General features: G+C 32.9%; 1 protein-coding gene across 1 annotated transcript in view; it reads left to right on the forward strand.

Annotated features, from left to right (window-relative positions):
- Positions 1-3,653: 3,653 nt before the first annotated feature.
- The window catches only part of lin28b (lin-28 homolog B (C. elegans)), a 50,593-nt gene continuing 30,911 nt past the window's right edge, over positions 3,654-23,335 (forward strand). Inside the window, exons 1-3 of the mRNA XM_056481631.1 lie at positions 3,654-3,746; positions 4,118-4,163; positions 9,633-9,802. Of these exons, the coding sequence (XP_056337606.1) occupies positions 3,654-3,746; positions 4,118-4,163; positions 9,633-9,802 (309 nt within the window). The remainder of the gene's footprint in view (positions 3,747-4,117; positions 4,164-9,632; positions 9,803-23,335) is intronic.

Here is a 23,335-nt window from a genome sequence, read left to right on the forward strand (position 1 = left end):
AACCAAAACCAAAAATACAAACTAAAACAACACACAAAACAAAATAATTAAAATTCTGAGAGTAACCATAAAATAATAAAATTATGTTCCTGCTTAAGGATTTATAGTCAAAAAATTGATTAACAGTAGTTTATATAACAATTTAAACAAGCTGAATTTAAACAAATTAAGTTGAGTTTAAATACATTTTATTTGTTCATTTAAATTCAGCCCATATAAATTGTTTACAACCCCTTACCTTAAAAAATTAGTAAATCCAATGAATATTTTTTTCAGTGTGGCCTAACAATAAATGTATAATGTATGAAGACATATAGGAAAAAATGTGTCTTAATTGTCTTAACTAAATAGTTTTAATGCATGTAGTCTAGTTTTGACTTAAACTATGAATGTAATGACGTTTTTGTATTTTGTTTATTATTTTATTTATTGTTATTTTTATCTATTTATTTTTAGAATGTAATATATTTGAAGAATCACAGTATGGCTACTGAAAGCAGTCAAATATATGATACCACTTACATGCAAATTTAAAACATTAAATCCCAGCATTCCCTTATTGCTCCCTTAAAGTCCCATTATTTTAGGCAAATGCTGATTCATTATTACTGTTTAAGTAAGGTATTGGTCAAAACCACAAATATAAATAAAAAAATGTGAATATTTAACCCCTAAAATGCATTTGAATTATTTTAGTTAATAATGAAATTGTAAATAATTTCTGTGAACTATAATATAATAAAAAATGAAACATGTGGTTACAAGTTACTTTAAATAGCCTAATGAAATAATATTTTTAAGTTTACTTACATGAACATTTTAAGTTTAACTTTTTAATTAAACGCTATATAAACGTGTCGCTATAACCAATGTATAATTTACTTAAAACATCAAGTTCAAATTTGTTTAACTTAAAAAAACAAGTTGAAACCTGATTAACTTACTAAATCAAGTTAAATTAACGTTAAAACAAGTTGTCATTACTTTTTATTATGTAATTTTTACAGTGTAAATATAATTTGCATCGATTAAGCTGACTTAAAACATCAAGTTAAAATTTGTTAACTTAAAAAAAGTTGAAACCTGATTAACTTTCTAAATCAAGTTAAATGAACGTAAAAACAAGTTGTCGTTACTTTTTATTATGTAATTTTTACAGCACTCAAAAAAATATTTTTTTTTTGCTCATTCAATCTATCTGTTTAAAATGAGCTGAAACAACACAAGTCTTGAGATTTTATTGGAACAACTTAATTTTTTATGTTCAATCCACATAAATTTGTTAAAAGTTAACTTAATCAATTTGTGTTGGGACAACATGAATGAATTGTGTGGAACCCTGCATTTTTTTTACAGTGAGTGTAACTATAAAGTTACATTGATTAAGCTGACATAACACATCAACATAACACATCAAGTTAAAAAGTGTTTAACTTAAAAAAAGGTTGAAACCTGATTAACTTTGTAAATCAAGTTAAATTAACGTAAAAACAACACTGAAAAAAGTGTTGCATGCAAAACTGTTGCAAACTATTTGTGTTGAATTTAAACAAACAAATTAAATTGAGCAATGTTCAATTTAATTTGTTTAAATTCAGCCCAAATAAATTGTTTACAACCACTTAACGTAAAAAATTTGAGTAAATCCAAGGAATCATCTTTGAATAATTTTTTTCAGTGAAGTTGTTACTTTTATTATGTAATTTTTACAGTGTAAATATAATTTTGCATCGATTAAGCTGACATAACACATCAAGTTAAAATTTGTTAACTTTAAAAAAAAACAAGTTGAAACCTGATAAACTTTCTAAATCAAGTTAAATGAACGTAAAACAAGTCGTTACTTTTTATTATGTAATTTTGACAGTGTACATACAATTTTCATAAATATTTTTTAATACAGACACTTCCGATTGCGTGGTTGGCTTTAAAATGTATGTTTTTAATAAAACGTCTGTTATGTTGCTGTCACTGCTTTGACAAACGAGGTAAGATTATTCCTGTAATTTGGTTGTTGAAAATGCTGCACTACTTCACTATAACCAGGAGATGGAGCTATACATTTTCCCTCTCACGTTTACAAATGACTTCTGATTACACTCATATTGACTGCAGTGAACTCTAAAGCGACATATTCTAGTTTATAATTTAATTTTTCACAAAGTAAAATTACAAACCACAAACATCAGAGCTAATTATTTGAGTACAAGCAATCTTACTAGATACATAAATACGTCTAATATCGAATTACAGTTATACTGTAGTAAACCTCAATAGTAAACGCGATTTATTTTCATTTTTGAAACAGAGGCGAAGTTTTAAGTGCAATCTGCGCATGGCAACTAGCGACATAGCGACTCTGGAGGATGCGGCGAGATCAGATGCTTAACGGAACCGGGAAAACTCCGTCACCTGCTGCTACCTCACAATACAGTCGGCAAACGTTAAAAAAGCTCTGGATTGAATACAAACACACCCGTATTCCTGACGCTCCGGTAATGGCGGATGAAAGGTAAGATTGCGCATGTCGGCTCATGATGAAACTGCATGCCTGCAAAAATCAGTAGGTGACTAGTCATCATGGTCTATTTACATTCAAATAACACGAATCCCTTGATTTCAAGCTTATTATATGCCTCTTTAATGTATATACAGCATAGTTTGTGTTTCATAACAGCCAGAATAGACTCATGGAAGGCCATAATGACTAGGCCCAAATAAAGTAGTCTAGAATTTAATTAAAATACATTTTAAAATATAGATAAATATTCTAAACCAAGATGTGTAAAAAGTACAAGATCTGAGTCATTTCTTTCAATGTCAAGTTTCACATTTGTATTATTGACTATTGACAAACTTTTATTTTGAAGTCCCGTATTTGGCCGTGTCTACTATAAGTATACTTATATGTATATAATAATATAATATATGTATAATATATGTTATTATTATGCAAATATATATGAGACTACTTCTGATTTTTGAAAACGTATCATTAATACATCATCACATCACCTGTAGATGAACCTGCTGAAAAATCGGCTGCATAGCTAATTTCCTTTCTGACGTCATTACATTGATTGACCGCCAGGTGGCGCTATCGGAATTAAATTATTCCTACTATAACTACATCAAGCCTTGTTTGTTTGTTGTGCCTTTATTTGGCACTATAAGATAAAAACAGGTGAGCTAATTGTGATTTACGCTTAATTTAAAATATATGTGTAGTAAAGCCTATCCTATAAATTTTGTATTGAGGACATGTCCACACAAAATGGCTGCCAATCAGTGCCCATCATTCAATCATGTGTGTTAGAATCATCTTCACAGACTCTGCATGTCTTTTAACATAACATTATTAAGCGTTAATTGTTGAAGTTTATTTTAATAATCATATTAATGGTTATAAAACATGACAGATATTTGACTTTAACAGTTTAAGTAAATCTAACAACCCATCACTGTTTATAAAACGCAGTTCTTGGGTCAGTATAATTCACGAAATTATTTAAACTAAGCAGAAAATGTAGTGCTAATTATAATGGTTAAAGAGAATTAGGAAAGTCTATAAAAAACTGTTTGAAAAGCGCGGGAATGACTGTTTGCCTTTTTCAACAGGTATTTGCCGAATTTGACAAGGTATATTCACTCTAATGAACTTTACAAAGATTGTCGGCGGTTTTCTGAGAGGTTTTGGTTTGTTATCCACACCAGTTTGGATCAAAATCTCTTCACATCATATACAAGTAAGTCGGTGTTTAATTAAATAATTTGGGAAACAGTTTACATTAACTTAAACGCATCACCTCAAAACGCGCGAAACGGCAAGCTATATTCAATTATTGTTATTATTATTATTATTATTATTATTATTATCATCTTCATTCAAGGTTTGGATTAAGGAGCTATTTAAACTCCTCTTAGATTTCACAGACGCTATGAAATATTCATGCTGGAAAATTCCTCCATTCCGCACAAATGAACGCGCCACCAGTAGCCCAAACAAAAGTAAAATAGACGAACTAAGGCTACATTAAGTGTATAAGGCTACAATATAAGTGTATAAGTTAGCCTAGATGCGAATCAGAAATAATCATTTCATTATTTTTTAACTCAGGGCCAGACACGAAAAACAAACAGCATGGCCGTGTACTCCATTTCAGGTGAGTCAGATATAGCCTATATTTATAAAGTGTTTTACTCATAAAGACGAACATAAAAATAATGTCCTTTCTGCGAGCGCATTAGAAGTAAATCAACGGTGCTACCTGTTTGAATGATATGAAGGCTAAACTTTAATTTAACGATGTCTCAGTCATATAATTATAACATAGCTAAACTTTGATCAAACATATTTAAAAAGCCTGTGTATAATGGCGTTCATTCAGTTTTATGAAGAGTGAGCGACTCGGAAAGGAAAAGAAACCCGAATGCTCTGTTCATACTTCCGTTCGACGTCATGATTTAATTGTGACGCAATGAGGAGCGTTCAGGCGGTACAAGCCGCCAACATGTTTAACCCACATAACATGTTAGCCTACTATTTTAAACGGTAACCCTGCTGCGAGCTGTTAAAATCTTATGAATGCATTTACAATATTTGTAATGAATTGAATGTGTTGTTGGTTTGGCAAACAACACATGAAGGTAGTTCCTTTACATTTTTAAATAAAGTGAAATCAAAATAAATAAACAAATGAATAAACACAAGCTTGCGCGGTTTTGTTAAATGTATTTCGTAGGCTAAAATCGAGCAAACAAAAAAATATATGAAGTGAATGTTTTGTTAGGCAAATTGTTAAGTAATGAACTCTATTTATTCCATTTAAAATTGGAATTTGACCGATGATAACCCTGAAATATAATTGCGGTTTTTAAGTTTCTTTTTAGTTTAAGCGTTTGTAATTACAATACAAACGAAAGATTCATGTAAAAGCGCGAAAAACTGCTTAAAGAAACAACTCATCATCTTTCAGTTGATTTTTTGTTTGTTGTTGTTGCAACAAAATACCCCAAATTTGCAATAAACACGACTAGTTTAAACCGAAATTGATCTGTAATAATTACAGGAAGCTCCATGCTTTAAAAATCTCTGTTTTATTTATTTGACCTCTTCAGTTTATCATCAGTAAACATACAACTCTTCCTATGTTAAACATGTCTGTAGGTCTGTTTTAATTATAATTCAAACGTTGTGTTTTTTAAATAAGATAAACTCTTACCTTATCCCGAAATCACAATTGTACCGGTGTTTGTATGAACAAATGATTTAGCAGCAGTCTTCACATGTTAAACTGAGAATGAAGCATTTCAAGTGTCCTTGTTATTCGATATTTACCTCTGATTTGAGTCGAATCGGTTTCACAGCGTCGAAAAATAACTGTCGGGTTTGTGTTGACTTCGAAAGATAATTTCTGAGAGATTAAAATATTTAACGAATGCAACACCAAACCAAATGAAAAGAGGAGAGCCGAATAAACTCCAGTGAACTCTATTGACAACTATGCGTTTCCTCAGGGGTTCGGCTTGTGGGGGTGGGTGAGGTGAAGGTATGGCGGATCCGAACTGCTCAATACATCCAAACAGTCACACAAGACCCTCCAATCAGTTTCTTTTATTTAAGCACAAAGCATCGCCGTTTGTCGCAAATGCATTGTCTATAAGATTGCGTCTACTGCAAGCCCAGTGTTTTGATGGGTGCAACTTGGATCTTGTTTCCTATGAATGCTCCAAACATATTGTGTAGTTAATGGGTGAGTTAGATATAGCATATATTTAAGCGTTTTGCCTATAAATAAATACAAACCTAATAATGTCCTTTCGGTGAGCGCATGAACATTAGAAGTAAATCAACAATGCTACCTTTTTGACTCAATTCATTCAAGAGTTCCAGATATACTGTTTAGTTAATGGGTGAGTCAGATATAGCATATATTTATAAACATATAAATGAATATGAACCCAACAATAATGTCAGTTTTGTGAGCGCATGAACATTAGAAGTAAATAAACTATGTTACCTTTTTGACTCAATACATCCAAATGTTCAAAAATATACTTTAGTTAAAGATTAAACTAATATTTTGTAATATCCATTTCAAGGCAAGGTACAAATAACTGGTATAAAATCAAGACCCAACGAAATATTTCCTTTGTTCAGTTTGTTTTTATAATTCGTCTGTTTATCTGTGGATTTTAAAATGCTAAGCTTGTGAATTAAAATGTCAATTTGCAATGCATGTTTTCCATATTGCAGCTCAATATAATGTGTACACTTGGATAGCACTAATTTAAATGCAAATTTAACACGAGGGAAACATTTATCTGGTGTTTGATTGAGTTTGGATTTTATGTATCAGTGTCCAAATAAAACAAAAAACTTTTGTTTATTTCTTTGAAAGAAAAACGAGGTCCTTCAACAATAAACTGTAATATCATCAAATATTCAAGACAGCAAATGTTTTTAGTTCAGTGTAACTTATTAAACTTTAGTTAGTCATGTTCTAACTTAATTTTACAAGTTAAGCAAGCTGTTTTATGTCAGATTAATATAATATAAGTTTATTTGATTCATCTTAAAAATTAAGGCATTTTTATAACGTGGTTTAATCTTGTTTAATCAAACGTTTACATAAAATGTAATGACTAAAGTTTTGTGTCGTTGATTGAACAGCGCTTAAAAATATTTACAAACTATACAGCTTCAAAATTAACGCGTTCAAACCTGTACAATCAATTTATTTATGAATTGCTAACTAACATAAATACACGACTTTGGGTTCTTGTTGTTAATCAGTCCAGCATTAAACTCAATGTGTAGAACATTAATTTGTGTATAAAAATTTCACATTTAAATAATGCCCTGCTGATTTACCCAAGCTTGTGTTTGATTTATTTAAACTTTAATTTCTCAATGCGTATATTTATTTCCCCTCAGATCAATATCGGTGCTAAAGGATTCTCGAAAGATATACTATGCCGTTTTGCGCTTCTAATATAGACACAAACTATTAAGAAACATCTTCATTTATCGATCAGTGCAGTTTCGATTCTTGTGAACTTTAACGGGATCAAACGGGGACATGTAGGGTGTGTCTGAGATCGCGTGGGACGCGTTTCCCGGCACTCTCGGGGCTATTTTATGAATGGTGGATGGGAAACCCTCGTGCAGGAAATGAGAAACTCCATAACATCTGACACCGGTGACCAGTTCCATGACCTGCGCCGTAATGGCACGACCACCATCATCCCCTCCACGCACCAGCAAACACACACACACACACACATACACACAGCATCTCCTGCAGCAGCTCTGGCGCAGGGGGTGGGGGTTTTGGGGGCAGGGGTGAATTCCGGAGGGTGGTCGGCATACATGGGTGGGGGTGGGTGAAGTGGGCGGGGCGTACAAGCGGTGGGGGTAGTTGTTGATTCACTCCTTCAACGTGTTTTTCCTCTGACTCAAAGACAGAGAAAAACATCCTCAGCAAGTATTCAGGTTGCAATCAGAACGAATTTCTTGCAGAAGCTAAACGTTATTTTGTTTTAGAACAGAAGATACATATTTTAGTTGTGAGTTTCAGAACTAATACTTGCATTTCAAGTGGTGCATTTGGCTATAGAGGTTGTCTTTTTTGTTATTATTTTTAAGTGATCACTGAAATACAATTCTGAAGAACACAATAAGCACACACACACATAAAGGAACATAGAATCCCCGACTCTTCGATTCCATTCTATCCGTTCCATGTCGTCACTTAGAACGTTCCTTTTTCTGCTCATGCTGCATTTAATAAAGTGATCTGCTGGTGGTTTTGGATCAATACTGTCTTTTCATGAACATTCAGATAACGCCACGCGTGTGGGTATAATTACATTTAGTGGCAATTCACATGAACCGTCCATAAGTTTATGTTTTTACGTTCGGTCTTTCTATACGTGTAATTTTTTCTTGAGTATATATTTGTAAGTGCTTAAATCTTTGGTAAACCCCTTTAAAAAACTTGTGTGTGCGAGGACTTGGTCAATAAACTCTTCTTATTTTGGTTCAGTCTTATTGACGCTTGTACTGCAGCAAACAACTAATGCAAACTGCAGTGTGCTTCAATACACAATATTTAATGATGACCTCATGTCTAACAAAGTGTAATCTGCAATGTGTAAACAAAACAAGAAAAATATGATGATCAGCAGAAGAAAAACACATCATTTTATGCAATTGTTTAAGTACATCTAACGCGTACAGAAGAATAAAGACATAAAGGTGTAAGCTTCATTTCAACAACTTAGCATAATACAACAATTAATAGTATGAATGTTAATGGAAATGTCTCGAAAACTAGGCTACACTGTCTCATATAAAATGTGGAAAATCTGTTGTTGTCGCTCGAAAAAGTGAGAACATTAAAAAATGAAGTGTTATACAAGTATTTCCTTTCATAAGGCTACAAAGTATAACTACTGTGGTTACTAGCGGTTGGAATTTGGTTACATAACGCATCATTAAAATTGTTACATATAAACGAGACAAATTCTAGACTTTTCTGTTCCTTTGAATAACTAAGCACATGCAAAAATAAGATTTTAGACGCTAATGCACGCTTTATAAACTAAACCTGTTCAAACGGAGATGCTTTTACGTGACGCAGCCGAAGAGCTCGAAGTCCAGCCCGGTTCCGAGTCCGCTCACTCTCCCGGGCTCACGGAGAAGTCACGTGTGCAGCGCTGCGAGCAAGCGAATGAGAAACGGAGAGCGGGAGAGAGAGAGAGGGAGAGAGAGAGAGAGTGCGCGAGGGAGGGAAAGAGAGAGGATAGGAGATGTTAAAAGAGACATGACTAAACATCTAAAAAGGAGACGCACGCCGTACCATGCGCGCTAAATTTGTGCCCGCTGGAAATCGGGATGTCGGATCGACGGTGACGCGCATCACCCCATTTCACGGAGGAAACGATTTCGCTGGAACTTTGGAACGGAGGGTCCGCGGGGAAACATGGCCGAAGGTTACGATGCTTTTTTTAAATTCTTTTTTTCCGCGTTCACGTGGGAAGTCCTATTGTTGCACGCGCACCGCCGCGCTTTGTTTACGTTGTTTGTACGCGTGCTGAAGAGCCGTTTGCGCCAGTGGCATTGAGGGGGGTGGGAGCGGACGAGAGAGGGGGGCCGGGTAACGTGTGCACACCTGCCCCACACCAGGCGGTTTACATACGGTAGATGCACGAGCACAAAAAGTTGTAGTGTAGCTACAAAACTAAACAGATTGAGCAATCGCAATACACTGCGCCATCCCATCTAAAGAGGTACAGGCTACCTCTGCTTTTCATTGACTTTCTCTAGTTTTCCAGAGAATAGGAAAGGATGTAATGAAGCTTAGGGCGACACATTGTTCAAGTCTGAGACTTTGTCATTAAAAAAACATATATTAGTGATTGGTCATAAATAGTAGGGGGCGTCTATAGTGGTCAGGGCCCATCGGTGATCTGAACGCGTGTTTGTTGAGTAGTAGTTGGGGATTTCCCTCAGAATCGCTACCCACGGTTATTGTGTATATATCAAGAACAAAGTGTAGGCTACATCTCATTAACACACAAGTAAACAAACAAACATCATCTTGGGCTTTTCTCCCTTGACCGCACAGGAGGGCCGCGCAGAGGTGGCGGGTCGGACACCGCCAGGACTCCGCCGCAGATTCTGGCTGGCTTGGGTTACTGCAAGTGGTTTAATGTCCGCATGGGGTTTGGATTTATATCGATGACCAGCAGCGAGGGGAAGCCAGTGGACCCTCCGCTAGACGTGTTCGTTCACCAAGTAAGTCCACTGGGCTCATTCGCTGTGCTTTCAGCCTTTCTCCTTCTCCCGTTTTCACGTTATCTGTCGCATCTCATTGACATCAGCAGATGTGCTCGTGGAAAGCAGAAGTAAACATGCGCTTGTGTTTTCATCCCCTGTCACTTTAAGAGCCGCACTACTCACTCCTAAAAACATCTTTACTCTGGATCACCTCCATTGATATAATCACAAGAACGCCGTATTAGTAGTAAACAAGGAGGTATTTACGCGGCAGCTCTTAAAGGAACCTCAGGACTTCATTAGGAAGAAAAAAAGAGTGTTTTTTTTTTCACGACAACTAGTAATGTCGTGCTCTGAGAAACATGTCTGATAAACATGTCGGAAAATCTGTCACACGAAGCACACCGCTTTCACAAACCCACTTTTAAGGCGGTTTTCGGTGTGCACGGTTGTACTGAACATCATGTGCTCTCGTGTTTACATGGGTGTCGTTTAGCTCCCTTCACACAATATTTCGCCCTTTCAAATGTACACTGAGAGCTAAATCAATTCGGACACGTGTGCTAAACCGGAAATTATCCCCTTTCATCATTTTCCATGCGTTCTATGGTTCCTTAAATAGAATATGCAGATGAATAGAACAAAAGCGGGCCGAACAAGAGGTTTCTTCTGAGTTCCATTAGCACGCGGGCTCAACTGTTGTTCTGCTGTCAGTTTTGCTGATTTCGGTTACATTGTGTTCTTGTAATCTGCCTTTGATACTATTGTCAAGCAATGTTATGTTTGTACTTGCTGGATGTTAATGAGATGGTAAAATGATTCATGTGACTTCACATTTCCATTGTTACGAAACGCATCTGCATAATCCTTGAAAATCTGAAATTCAATAACATGGAAGCTAGTTTGCACAGGATACACACGTAGGCATATCTATCTATCTATCTATCTATCTATCTATCCATCCATCCATCCATCCATCCATCCATCCATCCATCCATCCATCCATCCATCCATCCATCCATCCATCCATCCATCCATCCATCCATCCATCCATCCATCCATCCATCCATCCATCCATCCATCTATCTATCTATCTATCTATCTTGAACATGTATTAAAGCAAACTATATTACATCTTTTATATTTATGTTTGATTAGTGTTTGCGTTTTTTCTTTTATTTTCCCTTAAAGACTGACATAACATTATACATATTTTTAGTTTAATTTCAGTGAAAACTGTTGTAATATTTACCTAGGAATATTTAGTATCTTTATATTTGATTAGCAGTTTCATCTGTCTGTCTATCTATATTTATTTATCTTGTATTGAACATGTATTAAAGCAAACTATATATTTGATTTTTTTCCATTTATGTTTGATTAGTGTTCACTGTTTTTATTTTTCCCCCTTAAAGACTGACCTAACATTATACATATTTTCAGATTAATCAGTGAAAACGTTTGGTAATTTATATAAAATTCTGACAATTCATTAACAACAGCTAGTAGTGTTTGTTAAAGCTTAATTTCATTTAAAGAGCTCGAGTTGAAAGATCTATCTCTCTTCTTGATTAGATCAAATGTTTTTAAATGTCTGTAATGTATTAGCAGAATTTCAATAGTTTTATTGGGGTTTTTATCACAGTTTTTTTTTTCATTTTAACATTTATTAAGATATTTTGCTATAGATTTATATATTTGATTAGCGTTTATTGTTTGCTTTGTTTTCCAAAGATAGCCAAAATGTCATACATGTTGTTGGAATTAATGGCTCATCACTTTCGTTATATATAAATATATAAACTTCACAAAACACAACAGCTAGCTTTGACAGGATAAATTGGGATTTGTATTTCCCTCTGTTTGTGTATTTTTTTATCTATCTATCTATCTATCTATCTATCTATCTATCTATCTATCTATCTATCTATCTATCTATCTATCTATCTATCTATCTATCTATCTATCTATCTATCTATCTATCTATCTATCTATCTATCTATCTATCTATCTATCTATCTATCTCTATTATAATTATAGTATTATCTTATTACTTATTAGTATTTCCATCCATCCATCCATGCATTTATTTATAAACTTTTTTATTTTGATTTTAAACATAAACGTTGATCAGTCTGTCTGTCTGTCTGTCTGTATATCTATCTATCATCCATCTATGCATCTATCTATCTATCTATCTATCTATCTATCTATCTATCTATCTATCTATCTATCTATCTATCTATCTATCTATCTATCTATCTATCTATCTATCTATCTATCTATCTATCTATCTATCTATCTATCTATCTATAAACTGTTTTTATCTATCTATCTATCTATCTATCTATCTATCTATCTATCTATCTATCTATCTATCTATCTATCTATCTATCTATCTATCTATCTATCTATCTATCTATCTATCTATCTATCTATCTATCTATCTATCTATCTATCTATCTATCTATCTATCTCACTGAGTTATTAAACCTCACAGTATGGCACAATATTTGTTTGTGAAATGCATAGTTTTAATATTTTGTTGTAACTGAATTGCAATTAGTTTTATTATCCATCTACCCTTGTTATCTATTTTTTATTAGATTATTTTTAAATGCATGTTATCAATTTAACAGAATTTTATTGTTTTTGCCATTTTAACATTTATCAAAATAAAAGCTTTTGCTATTGATTTATATATTTTATTAGTTGATAGTGTTTACTGTTTGCTTTTTTCAATGGCTCATTGCTATTGTTATTATACTATATATACTCCAACAACAAAACAGCAAGCTTGGACAGAATAAACACTGGAAATCTATATTTCTGTCTGTCTGTATATCATTTACATTTTTTTTTAGATTTTCATTAAGGTCTTGATTTGTCGAAAACTGCACAATAGTTATGTTAATTTGATAGTTTTAATAATATTAAGTTAAGATGTAGCTGAATTAGAATCATTGAACCATTATGTATGTATATATATATATATATATATATATATATATATATATATATATATATATATATATTGGTTTCTTGGATGCACTGGATAGTATTGAACTGCTAATTTCCATTTGATTTGGGTAAATTGGTGAATTACTGTTGTAAAATTCAGTGACAGAGAAAGAAAGATGCATTCTGCAAAATATGTGCTCTATCTATCTATCTATCTTGAACATGCAAAATATATTACACTTTTTCCATTTTATTAAGTATTTTTATTAAGTTATTAAGCATCAAACAAGTAGTACACAATAGTTATTTGTTAATTACATAGTTTTAATAATATTTAGCTGGGCATGTGTGTGTGTAACTGAATTACAATTATTAATCCATGATATATCTATTGGTTTCTTGGATACATTGGATAGTATTGAACTATTAATTTCCAATTGATTTGGGTAAATTTGTGAATTAACTGTTGTGAAATTCAATGACAGCGAGAGAAAGATGCATTCTGCAAAATATGTGCTTAATTATTCAACTAAACATATAAATAAACATGCAAATTGTGTTTAATCCCCTGCTAAATTGTTTAATTGTACAAATTTGTCATCCAAACATAAATTTAATCTGACATATTGCATGGATGTTATTGGGCAAGAGCTAAAACATGAAGCTCTCCTGCTAGTCGCCAGTGCATTCTGGGAATTGCAGTTTTCAGAAAAAGACAATCTATAGCTAGAAACACAGTCAGAACATAATGTGTTGAGTTCAACGATGCATCGATTAGCCACTCCAAAATATGTGAAATAATCACAAGGCAAAATATAGGTTAGAAATAAACCGATTGAAATGAAATCTCCACATATTCAATTGAATTATCATGTCAATACGCACAATAATATCACCAGCCACACGGTGTTAAAATCCGTGCCGTGGCTCTAGACAAATTCAACATGCAACATTTCCTGCCTCGTATGTTTTTTGAGTAGTTAGTTATTATGAGAACGTCTTGTACTGCTGATAAACCGCCTCCTGATAAGCATGAAGTAAACAATTCAATTGAATGCGTTTGGAAAACGACGCCTGCTTTTTTTTCTCTCTCTCTCTCTCTCCTTGTGGCTCAAGCTTGTGAAAGCATATTGATTAGTCATGTTTGTCATCTGGAAGAGCTGTTTAGTTAGTATTCGCTTTTATTTTTGTGCACTATATCCATGCGTTTTCCTTTTACAATGACTCTCCTGTACATTTAGTGTATAATACAACAATGATGCATGCATAAAACATATTAATACTGATTTCAAATGTGTTAGCACATCATTTCTTGCATTCAAAAACTAAATGCATATGCAAAATTATATTTTAACTCCTCAAAGTAAGCACTGTTGTTTTTTGCAGATTTATATGCTTCATTTGTGTGTGTGTGTGTGTGTTTATGCACACACAGGTCATGACGGTTTGTGTGTGTCTGTGTTTTTGACAGACTAATGAATCAAGCAGGATTAATCCTTAACGTCTCCTATAGAGATTTGCATTCGGCTGTTGTGCGGAGGTTTATTTGTGTGCGTTTGTTTTGTGGCGCATACACGTGCGTTCATGCTACACTGAAACTAAAAAAGCTTTTATGTTGTGCAGGGCGTGTGTGTATGTGTGTGTTGTTTCGGATGTGCTGCCGTTGTGCAGTGTGTTTGTGATAAGACGAGTGTGTACAGCTGATTATTCCCCCGGTGTGTGTCTAAGTCTGATATTCTACAGGGAACCCCAATGTGCTGTTAGTTGAGAAGAACAGGGCAGCTGGTCAAAAACACCTAATTTCTGCAAAACAAGCCAGGATGATGTGGTTTGGCTTATTATGCTTTTATGTATTCGGCAGATGTTTTTAGCCAATATTTGGGTTCATGCACTCGAAAGCATGACTGTAGTTACTGTTTAAAATTCTGCAGATGCTCAGAATAATACTTTGAAAAAATAGCAGTGCTGTCGTTTCCCTTTGATACGTTTATAAACTATTTTATCTATCTGTCTATCTATCTGTTTGTCTGTTTTTCTGTCTGTCTGTCTGTCTGTCTATCTATCTATCGTTCTATCTATCTATCTATCTATCTATCTATCTATCTATCTATCTATCTATCTATCTATCTATCTATCTATCTATCTATCTATCTATCTATCTATCTATCTATCTATCTATCTATCTATCTATCTATCTATCTATCGTTCTATCTATCTATCGTTCTACCTATCGTTCTATCTATCTATCGTTCTACCTATCTTTCGTTCTACCTATCTTTCGTTCTACCTATCTATCGTTCTACCTATCTATCGTTCTATCTATCGTTCTATCTATCGTTCTATCTATCGTTCTACCTATCTTTCGTTCTACCTATCTATCGTTCTATCTATCGTTCTACCTATCTATCGTTCTATCTATCGTTCTATCTATCTATCGTTCTATCTATCTATCGTTCTATCTATCGTTCTATCTATCGTTCTATCTATCGTTCTACCTATCTATCGTTCTATCTATCGTTCTATCTATCTATCGTTCTATCTATCTATCGTTCTATCTATCGTTCTATCTATCGTTCTACCTATCTATCGTTCTACCTATCTATCGTTCTACCTATCTATCGTTCTATCTATCGTTCTATCTATCTATCGTTCTATCTATCTATCGTTCTATCTATCGTTCTATCTATCGTTCTACCTATCTATCGTTCTACCTATCTATCGTTCTACCTATCTATCGTTCTATCTATCTATCGTTCTATCTATCTATCGTTCTACCTATCTATCGTTCTACCTATCTATCGTTCTACCTATCTATCGTTCTACCTATCTATCATTCTATCTATCGTTCTATCTATCTATCGCTCTATCTATCTATCGTTCTACCTATCTATCGTTCTATCTATCGTTCTATCTATCGTTCTATCTCTCTATCGTCCTGTCTCTCTATCGTTCTGTCTCTCTATCCATCTATCTATCCATTCTATCTATCTATCAACTTTCAGTTTAAACTTTTACCTTTTAAAAAAACAGTATTATATTTTGACAGAAGTAATAGTAATAATTTGAGAAATATTAGGTTACTTTCAGGTATTATTTTTTAGGGACCCCCCCCCCCCTGTTGAACCTGCTGAAAAAATGGTAACATCTAAATTTAATTAATTGATCAAATATAATATTTAACATTACTGAATTAACCTACAATCAATGTAAAAATGCTGGATTTCAAACAATCCCTTCTTGTTGTCCCAATGCAAATTGTTAAGTTAACTTATTTGTTTAAGTTGATTGAACATAAAACAGTTAAGTTATCCCCAAAAACTTCATTGATCTATCTATCTATCTATCTATCTATCTATCTATCTATCTATCTATCTATCTATCTATCTATCTATCTATCTATCTGTCTATCTGTCTGTCTGTCTGTCTGTCTGTCTGTCTGTCTGTCTGTCTGTCTGTCTTTTGATGCGTTTATTTATAAACTATTTTTATTTTGATTATAAACATGAATGTAGGTCATAAAACAATTAACTTACCCCCAAAAAATGCAACAATTGTGTTGATTCAGCTTATTATAAATATGTAAACATAATTTTGAGACCAGGCATGATCAGACGGTCTATACCAGATGTCGAATTGGACATTCTAGGTTGATGCATTCATATTTATTAAATAATGAAGAATCACCTAAATGTAATAACTGCCAGACTGCTCTTACCATCAAACATATTTTGTTGCAATGTAAAAGTTTAAATTCCATTTGACAAAATTTTTATAAGGAGAGCACTTTGATGGACATTTTTAAAAAGGTACCACCAGGAAGAGTTTTACATTTTTTATCAAAAATAGAACTGAAAAATCATATTTAACTTTGCATAATTTTTTTTGTGAATTTTATCTATTTATATTTTATATATTTGTCTAAGTAACTTTTTTTAGTATCATGTAATATTTTAATCTATATCCATTTGGCCACGAAATAGCCATAAGTTACTGATGTGGCAATAAATATGTAATAAATAAATAAATAAATATGTAAACTATTTTTTTGAGTGCTTTAGTTGAATTAGATAAACTCTCATTTCAACTTACATCAGTCAAACTGACTAAAATATTATTAATATAAAAAGTTAAAATTTGCATAATAAAAAAGTAGTTATTATAATTATAGTATTATCTTATTACTTATTAGTATTTCCATTCATCTATCCATGCATTTATTTATAAACTTTTTTATTTTGATTTTAAACATAAACGTTGATCAGTCTGTCTGTCTGTCTGTCTGTATATCTATCTATCTATCTATCTATCTATCTATCTATCTATCTATCTATCTATCTATCTATCTATCTATCTATCTATCTATCTATCTATCTATCTATCTATCTATCTATCTATCTATCTATCTATCTATCTGTCGTTTGATGCGTCATTTATAAACTATTGTATTTTGATTTTAAACATGAATATAGGTCATACAACTGATGTTTATCTTCTGTTTATATATAGTAAATGTTAATTATGTTTTCCGTGTTGTGGAAAGCAATACTTGCTGCCTATATTCTTTAATTGTATTATCTTATTACAAATCATAAAAACATTTGTTGTCTTTTTGTCTTGTTTCAGTTGTAATGCATTAATTAATACCTACTAAATACACATGTAGCTTTTTAAGGTAACATATTGTAACAATGTCTACAATGTGCAGTTTTTGTAGTGTAATGTTTTATAAAACATGACTGAAATGAAATGTTATATGCTGTTTTCTTATAAAGAATGATGTCATTTCCTTTTTTTGTGTGTTATAAAAGATTAGCAGGCTGAAAGGTAATCATCTGAACTCTCTCTCTCTCAAACACACACACGCACGCATGCACACACACAATAATTAATTACTTATTTAACCAATATTCCCAAAGAATCATTTTGATTAGGGAAAATAATCATGTAGCCGGTACAATACCTTTTATTTTTATTATTAAACATTTATTTATTTATTTGACATGGACATCACAATTACACCGGACAACCAAATGCATTTGTTTAGGTGTTTTTGCAGACTTGCTAAATCTCAACTCCTCTCCAGGGGAGGCTTGACATAAAACGAAAATAAAATAGAGACACTCATTCACAACATTATAATTCTTTACGTAACATTACTGTAAGGCAAAAGCAAAGGCGGCATGATCAAACGAACTAATAGTAGACTATTTGTGTAAACACTGCTGTTTTGTTTTTAAGTACACTACTAAAATACTGTCATTTTAGAAACTAAAACACTACAACAATGTAATAATAATAAAGAATTTTAAATATTTAGCATCACTTGTTCAACCCAAATAATTTGTTCCATCAAGATGATTTTAGTGCTGAATCAGAAGGGGCTATTTAGACTTGCAGTGCATGTACTTGAGTTACATGTATGTTTTTATATCATGGCAGATGGCAAGTCCATTTGTTGTCCTGTTATAAGAGTTATGAAGGAGATCCTTCTAATACAGCTATATTGCAATGTTTTTGTGTGAATCAGAGCAAAACAGAAGGTATATATTTGTTAGTATATGTAAGGAAGGATTGTGTGTGTGTGTGTGTGTGTGTGTGTGTGTGTGTGTGTGTGTGTGTGTGGTGGGGGTTGGGCTCTTCTAACATTCTTTAAAAGAGGAATTTCGTTAAAGACAAAAAAGGGAAAGGAGGCGTGGCTTGTCCAGCCCTCACACTCCAAATCAGTCTGTGTATATGTGTGTGTGTGTGTGTGTTTCATTAGGAGCTTTGTGTTTGATTTTTTTTTTTCCGAATGCGGCACCTCCTGCAGTGTTTGTGTGTTTGCACTGTGTGCGAGTCTTCCTGCACAAGTGTGTGTGATTTGATCATTTTAGGCATTTAGTTTTAGTTTGAGACTCGCTGTTCATTTATTGCTCATGAAAAATAATGGTCTTTATCAGTGATGCAGTTGAAGTTCCAGTCGTGCTTCCATTTAAGAACCTTTTGAGTGAGCAGTTCTAAAACAGAACACATTCTAAATGAAATGCATTCTAAAATTTTAACGTTTGTGTACCATAAAAGTTCCGTGATTCTTTTTTAGAACTTTCCTGAGGCAATAAGGCTTTACCACCTTACATTTGAGCAAGTTTTAAATCGTCAATGTGAGTCTTTCCTTATTGCTTTTTTTGTGTAGTATTATTTATGAAGTGATTATGAAGCATGCTGGATTGTGTTTTTAATATTGTTTGTATGTGATTTGTCTCTTTATGTGTTTGTTGTATCATGATGCTACTGCCCTAGTTTATTGCCCTTGGTGGGATTAATAAAGTTATTAAACTTAAACTTTAGAAAGGTATGGCATGTTTATGAAGCACATTTTATACACAATGATAATTCAAAGTGCTTTACATATACAAGACTAAAAGAAACATAAAATACAAGTATAAGAAATATACTTAAAAAAAATTTCTGCAAAATTGTTGCAAACAATTTATATGAATTCATATTAAATTTAAACAAACAAATTAAAATTAGTAATGCGCAACTTAATTTGTTTGTTTAAATTCAGCCCAAATAAATTGTTTACAACCACTTAACATAAAAAGAAAAATTGTAAATCCAAGAAATCATCTTTGAATCATTTTTTCCAGTGTACTTTCACAAGTAATCTTAATTTTCCTACCAAAAAAGTCTTGATCAGCACACGCAAATCTAAATTTTCCTTTGAAAATGTCTTGAGTCCAAACATAAAGAATGAAACTGATTAAAAATGAGTTAAAAACTGGTTCAAAAAGAAAGTAAAAAATATATAATAATAATAAAATAATGACACAAATAGTGAGTTTGTGTGGGATCACTTCACCTGTAGTAGGAATGTTTATGTCTAGATGTGAGTCTAATCTAATCAAAGATTGATCACGCTGGACAACCAAATACATTTGTTAAGCAGACTTGCTAATTCTCAACATCTGTCCACTGTAAAAAAATATCTTGATCACCGCAAGTGATCTCAATTTTCCTCCAAAAAACATCTAGATCGTCGCATGCAAATGATAAAAATTTTCCTTCGAAAATGTCTTGATCACCACACACAAACCATCGAAGTTATAATTAAAAAATGTCTTGATCATCCTACGCAAACGATCAATTTTCCTTCGAAAATGTCTTGATCATTCCATGCAAACAACAAACAAACAATCGAAATTGATCGTCACACGGAAACGATCAATTGCCTTTTGAAAAGGCCTTGATTATCGCACGCAAACAATCAAAATTTTCCTTAAAAAATATCTTTGTCATCGCACACAATCGAGCGAAATTTTCCTTTGGATATGTCTTGATCACTGCTCGCAAACAATCGTTTTTTTTTTTCTTTTGAAAAATCTTGATCATCGCATGCAATAAATAAAAATCTCACTTTAAAAATATCTTGATCATCGCATGCAAACAATCAAAATTTCCCTTTAAAAATGTCTTGATCATCGCATGCAATTTCTTTTGAAAATGTCTTCATCATCGCATGCAATCAATAAAAAAAAAAGAAAACTGATTAAAAAATATGTCAAATATAGGTTTAAAAAGAAAGAAGGAATAAAAAATGAAAAAGAAAGACACAACTAGTGCGATCAGCTAAATAAAATAACTTTTTTTTTAACTTAAGAGTGTGTGTGGGCTCACCTGTAGTAGGAATGTTTATCTCTAGATCTAATCAAAGTTTGCTTTTAACTGCAAAAATTTTATTGTATTGAAAATAATGTATTGTTTTAAAGGATTCATGTCTGTGGTATGTCTTTATTTACACAGCTAGTTAACCGTGTGTGTGTGTGTGTGTGTGTGTGTGTGTGCGTGTGTGCGTGTGTGCGTGTGTGCGTGTGTGCGTGTGTGCGTGTGTGCGTGTGTGCGTGTGTGCGTGTGTGTGTGTGTGTGTGTGTGTGTGAGGTTCCTCTGGGCCCCTAGTGAGATTAAGCTCTCATCCAGACTCCACCTCTCAGTTCTCAGATCTCGCTCCTCCTTCAACATATAAATGCTCCTCTCGTCATCTGTACTCGACACAGTTCAGTTTATTACTCACTGATGCCAACACTGATATATCTGGAAATTTCACTGATAGATCTTAAAATTTCACATGAGGGTGAATAATTTTAAAAGTGAAGTTTATTTACAAACTAATTTCGAGAGGATCACGTGCCTATGATTGCTCGCGGCTGGTCCCGCATTAATCAATTTATGATTCACCAATCAGACGATTCCCAAGCCACTATAAATACCCTAAGTTCCAGATAACAGCCATCTTTGTTTTGAAGAATTCCCACTTCCACCCCTACTCCTCCCCCTTTCCTAGATGGGTGGCATGGTGGCCCAGTGGTTAGCACTGTTGACTCGCAGCAAGAACGTCACAGGTTCTAGTCCTTACCAAGCCAGCCGACATTTCTGTGCGGATTTCTCCCCGTGCTCACGTGGGTTTCCCCCGGGTTCCCCGGTTTCCTCCCACTGTCCAAAAACATGCAACTTAAGTTAATTGACTAATCCAAATCAGCACCATAGACATGCCCCTGGTAAATAGCTATCTTTTAAGAGCAATCACTATCTGTTCATTAGCTACCACAGCAGGGGAGTTCTCGAGATCTACCTGAGCTCAAACTCCCCTCTCGCCTTGCAAATGGGAGGGAGCCCCGGGCTCGAGGATCTTGTGAGCTCAGGGCTCTCTCCAACAAGCTTGCCAAACAAGCTTTATAATCAATCATCAGCTAAGTGTGAACTCTTGAACTATATTTAACATGGAATCTAACACACTGACTTTATTTGTTACAGCATGTTGTTAAGTGCAACATTAATTTCTCATAATGGATACAAAAGGGTATAAACGCTTTCTGATTTAACATTTATGATAAGAAGAAATTAAAAATACATGCACTAATAGAGCACAATAGAAAAGCTGCATTGTAAAGATTTAATTAGGTTAATTAGGCAAGTCATTGGACAACAGGGGTTTGTTCTGTAGCCAATTGAAATATAAAAATCTTTAGGGGGCCAATATTATTGACCATAGCAGTTTTTTACCTTTTTTTTATTATTATTCCAGCCAAACTAAAAGAAATTAGACTTTCTTCTGAAAAAATGATAGAAAATACTATGAAAAAATGTCCTTGCTCTGTTAAATGGTTCACATATTAAACATTAACAATTGTTTATATAGTATAAAAAGGCATATTTAGAACAGGAAGGATTTGATACACATCATTTGTCATTTAAATCTACTCTGTGAAAATGCTTGGTTTGATTCCTTCATGTTGTCCCAACACAAATAGATTGTTACGTATTAAATAACCTGTTTAGTTTAAGTGGATTTAACATAAAACAATATAACAATAAAGAATTGTGTTGTTATAGTTCATTTTAAAGAAATAAGGTGAACATGCAGCAGAAATATAGATTTTTGTGTACTTTGCCACTGTCATCACATCACCAGGCTTTTAAATCATTTCAAATATTAGAAAATATAGTAAGATTACTTATTTCTAAAAAAAAAAAAGAAAAAGCTACAGGTCTGAATTTGTTTGTTGTTTCATCTTTAATTGAATAACTCCACACTGAAAAAAATTATTCAAAGATGATTCCTTGGATTTACTCAATTTTTTTTACGTTAAGTGGTTGTAAACAATTTATTTGGGCTGAATTTAAACAAACAAATTAAGTTGAACATTGCTCAATTTAATTTGTTTGTTTAAATTGAACACAAATAAATTGTTTGCAACAGTTTTGCATGCAACACTTTTTTCAGTGCATTATGCTGAATGTAGTTTGAACATTATTTAGATTTTTTTTCTTCACAAAAGCTATTTGAAACAATCAAGTAATCTCTTTACTTGAATTTATTATGCCTTGTGTGTATAAAATAACTTTTTTCTGTTTAATTTACTGCACCAAAATGAGACGTCTCCTCTTGACCCCTGTTAGTTTGAAAACTTGAATTTTCAGTGTTTAAATGTTGAATTGTGATTTGTTTTGTAATATCACACAAAATAATCAATATATTAACTTCTTGCACAACATATGGACATGACCTCAGTCATTTTTGGTGATGCAATGTATATCGCCCACACTGTAAAAAATCTTATGTGCTATTTACAAAAAAAAATTGTGGTAACACTATTGCACGTATTATTTTTAAGTAAATTTCAAGACTTGATTTTTTTAGCAAAAACAACTTGAATGAATCATGTGAAAATTACTAAATGTTTTGAGTGATAAATGAAGATTTTAATATTATTAGCGGAATGTGCTTTTATAATTTAAGCAAATCCACCACCATTTACTCATATTTATTTTTTTTAACGAAAACCACTTGAAAGAATCATGTGAAAATTACTAGTTTTTTTAAGTGATAGATGATGATTTTAATATTATTAGTGGAATGTGCTTTTATAATATATGCAAATAAATCACCATTTACTCAAATTTATTACTGAAAATTACTCATTCATAAAATGTAAAATATATAATGTATAATGAAAAACATACACAATACATTTAGGCCAAATATCATTTTATTACATGTTACACTGATAACAAAATGGTACAATATGTTAAACAAATCTATATAAAATTTAC

This window comes from Danio aesculapii, chromosome 20 (assembly GCF_903798145.1).
Source record: "Danio aesculapii chromosome 20, fDanAes4.1, whole genome shotgun sequence".
Lineage (NCBI taxonomy): Eukaryota > Metazoa > Chordata > Actinopteri > Cypriniformes > Danionidae > Danio > Danio aesculapii.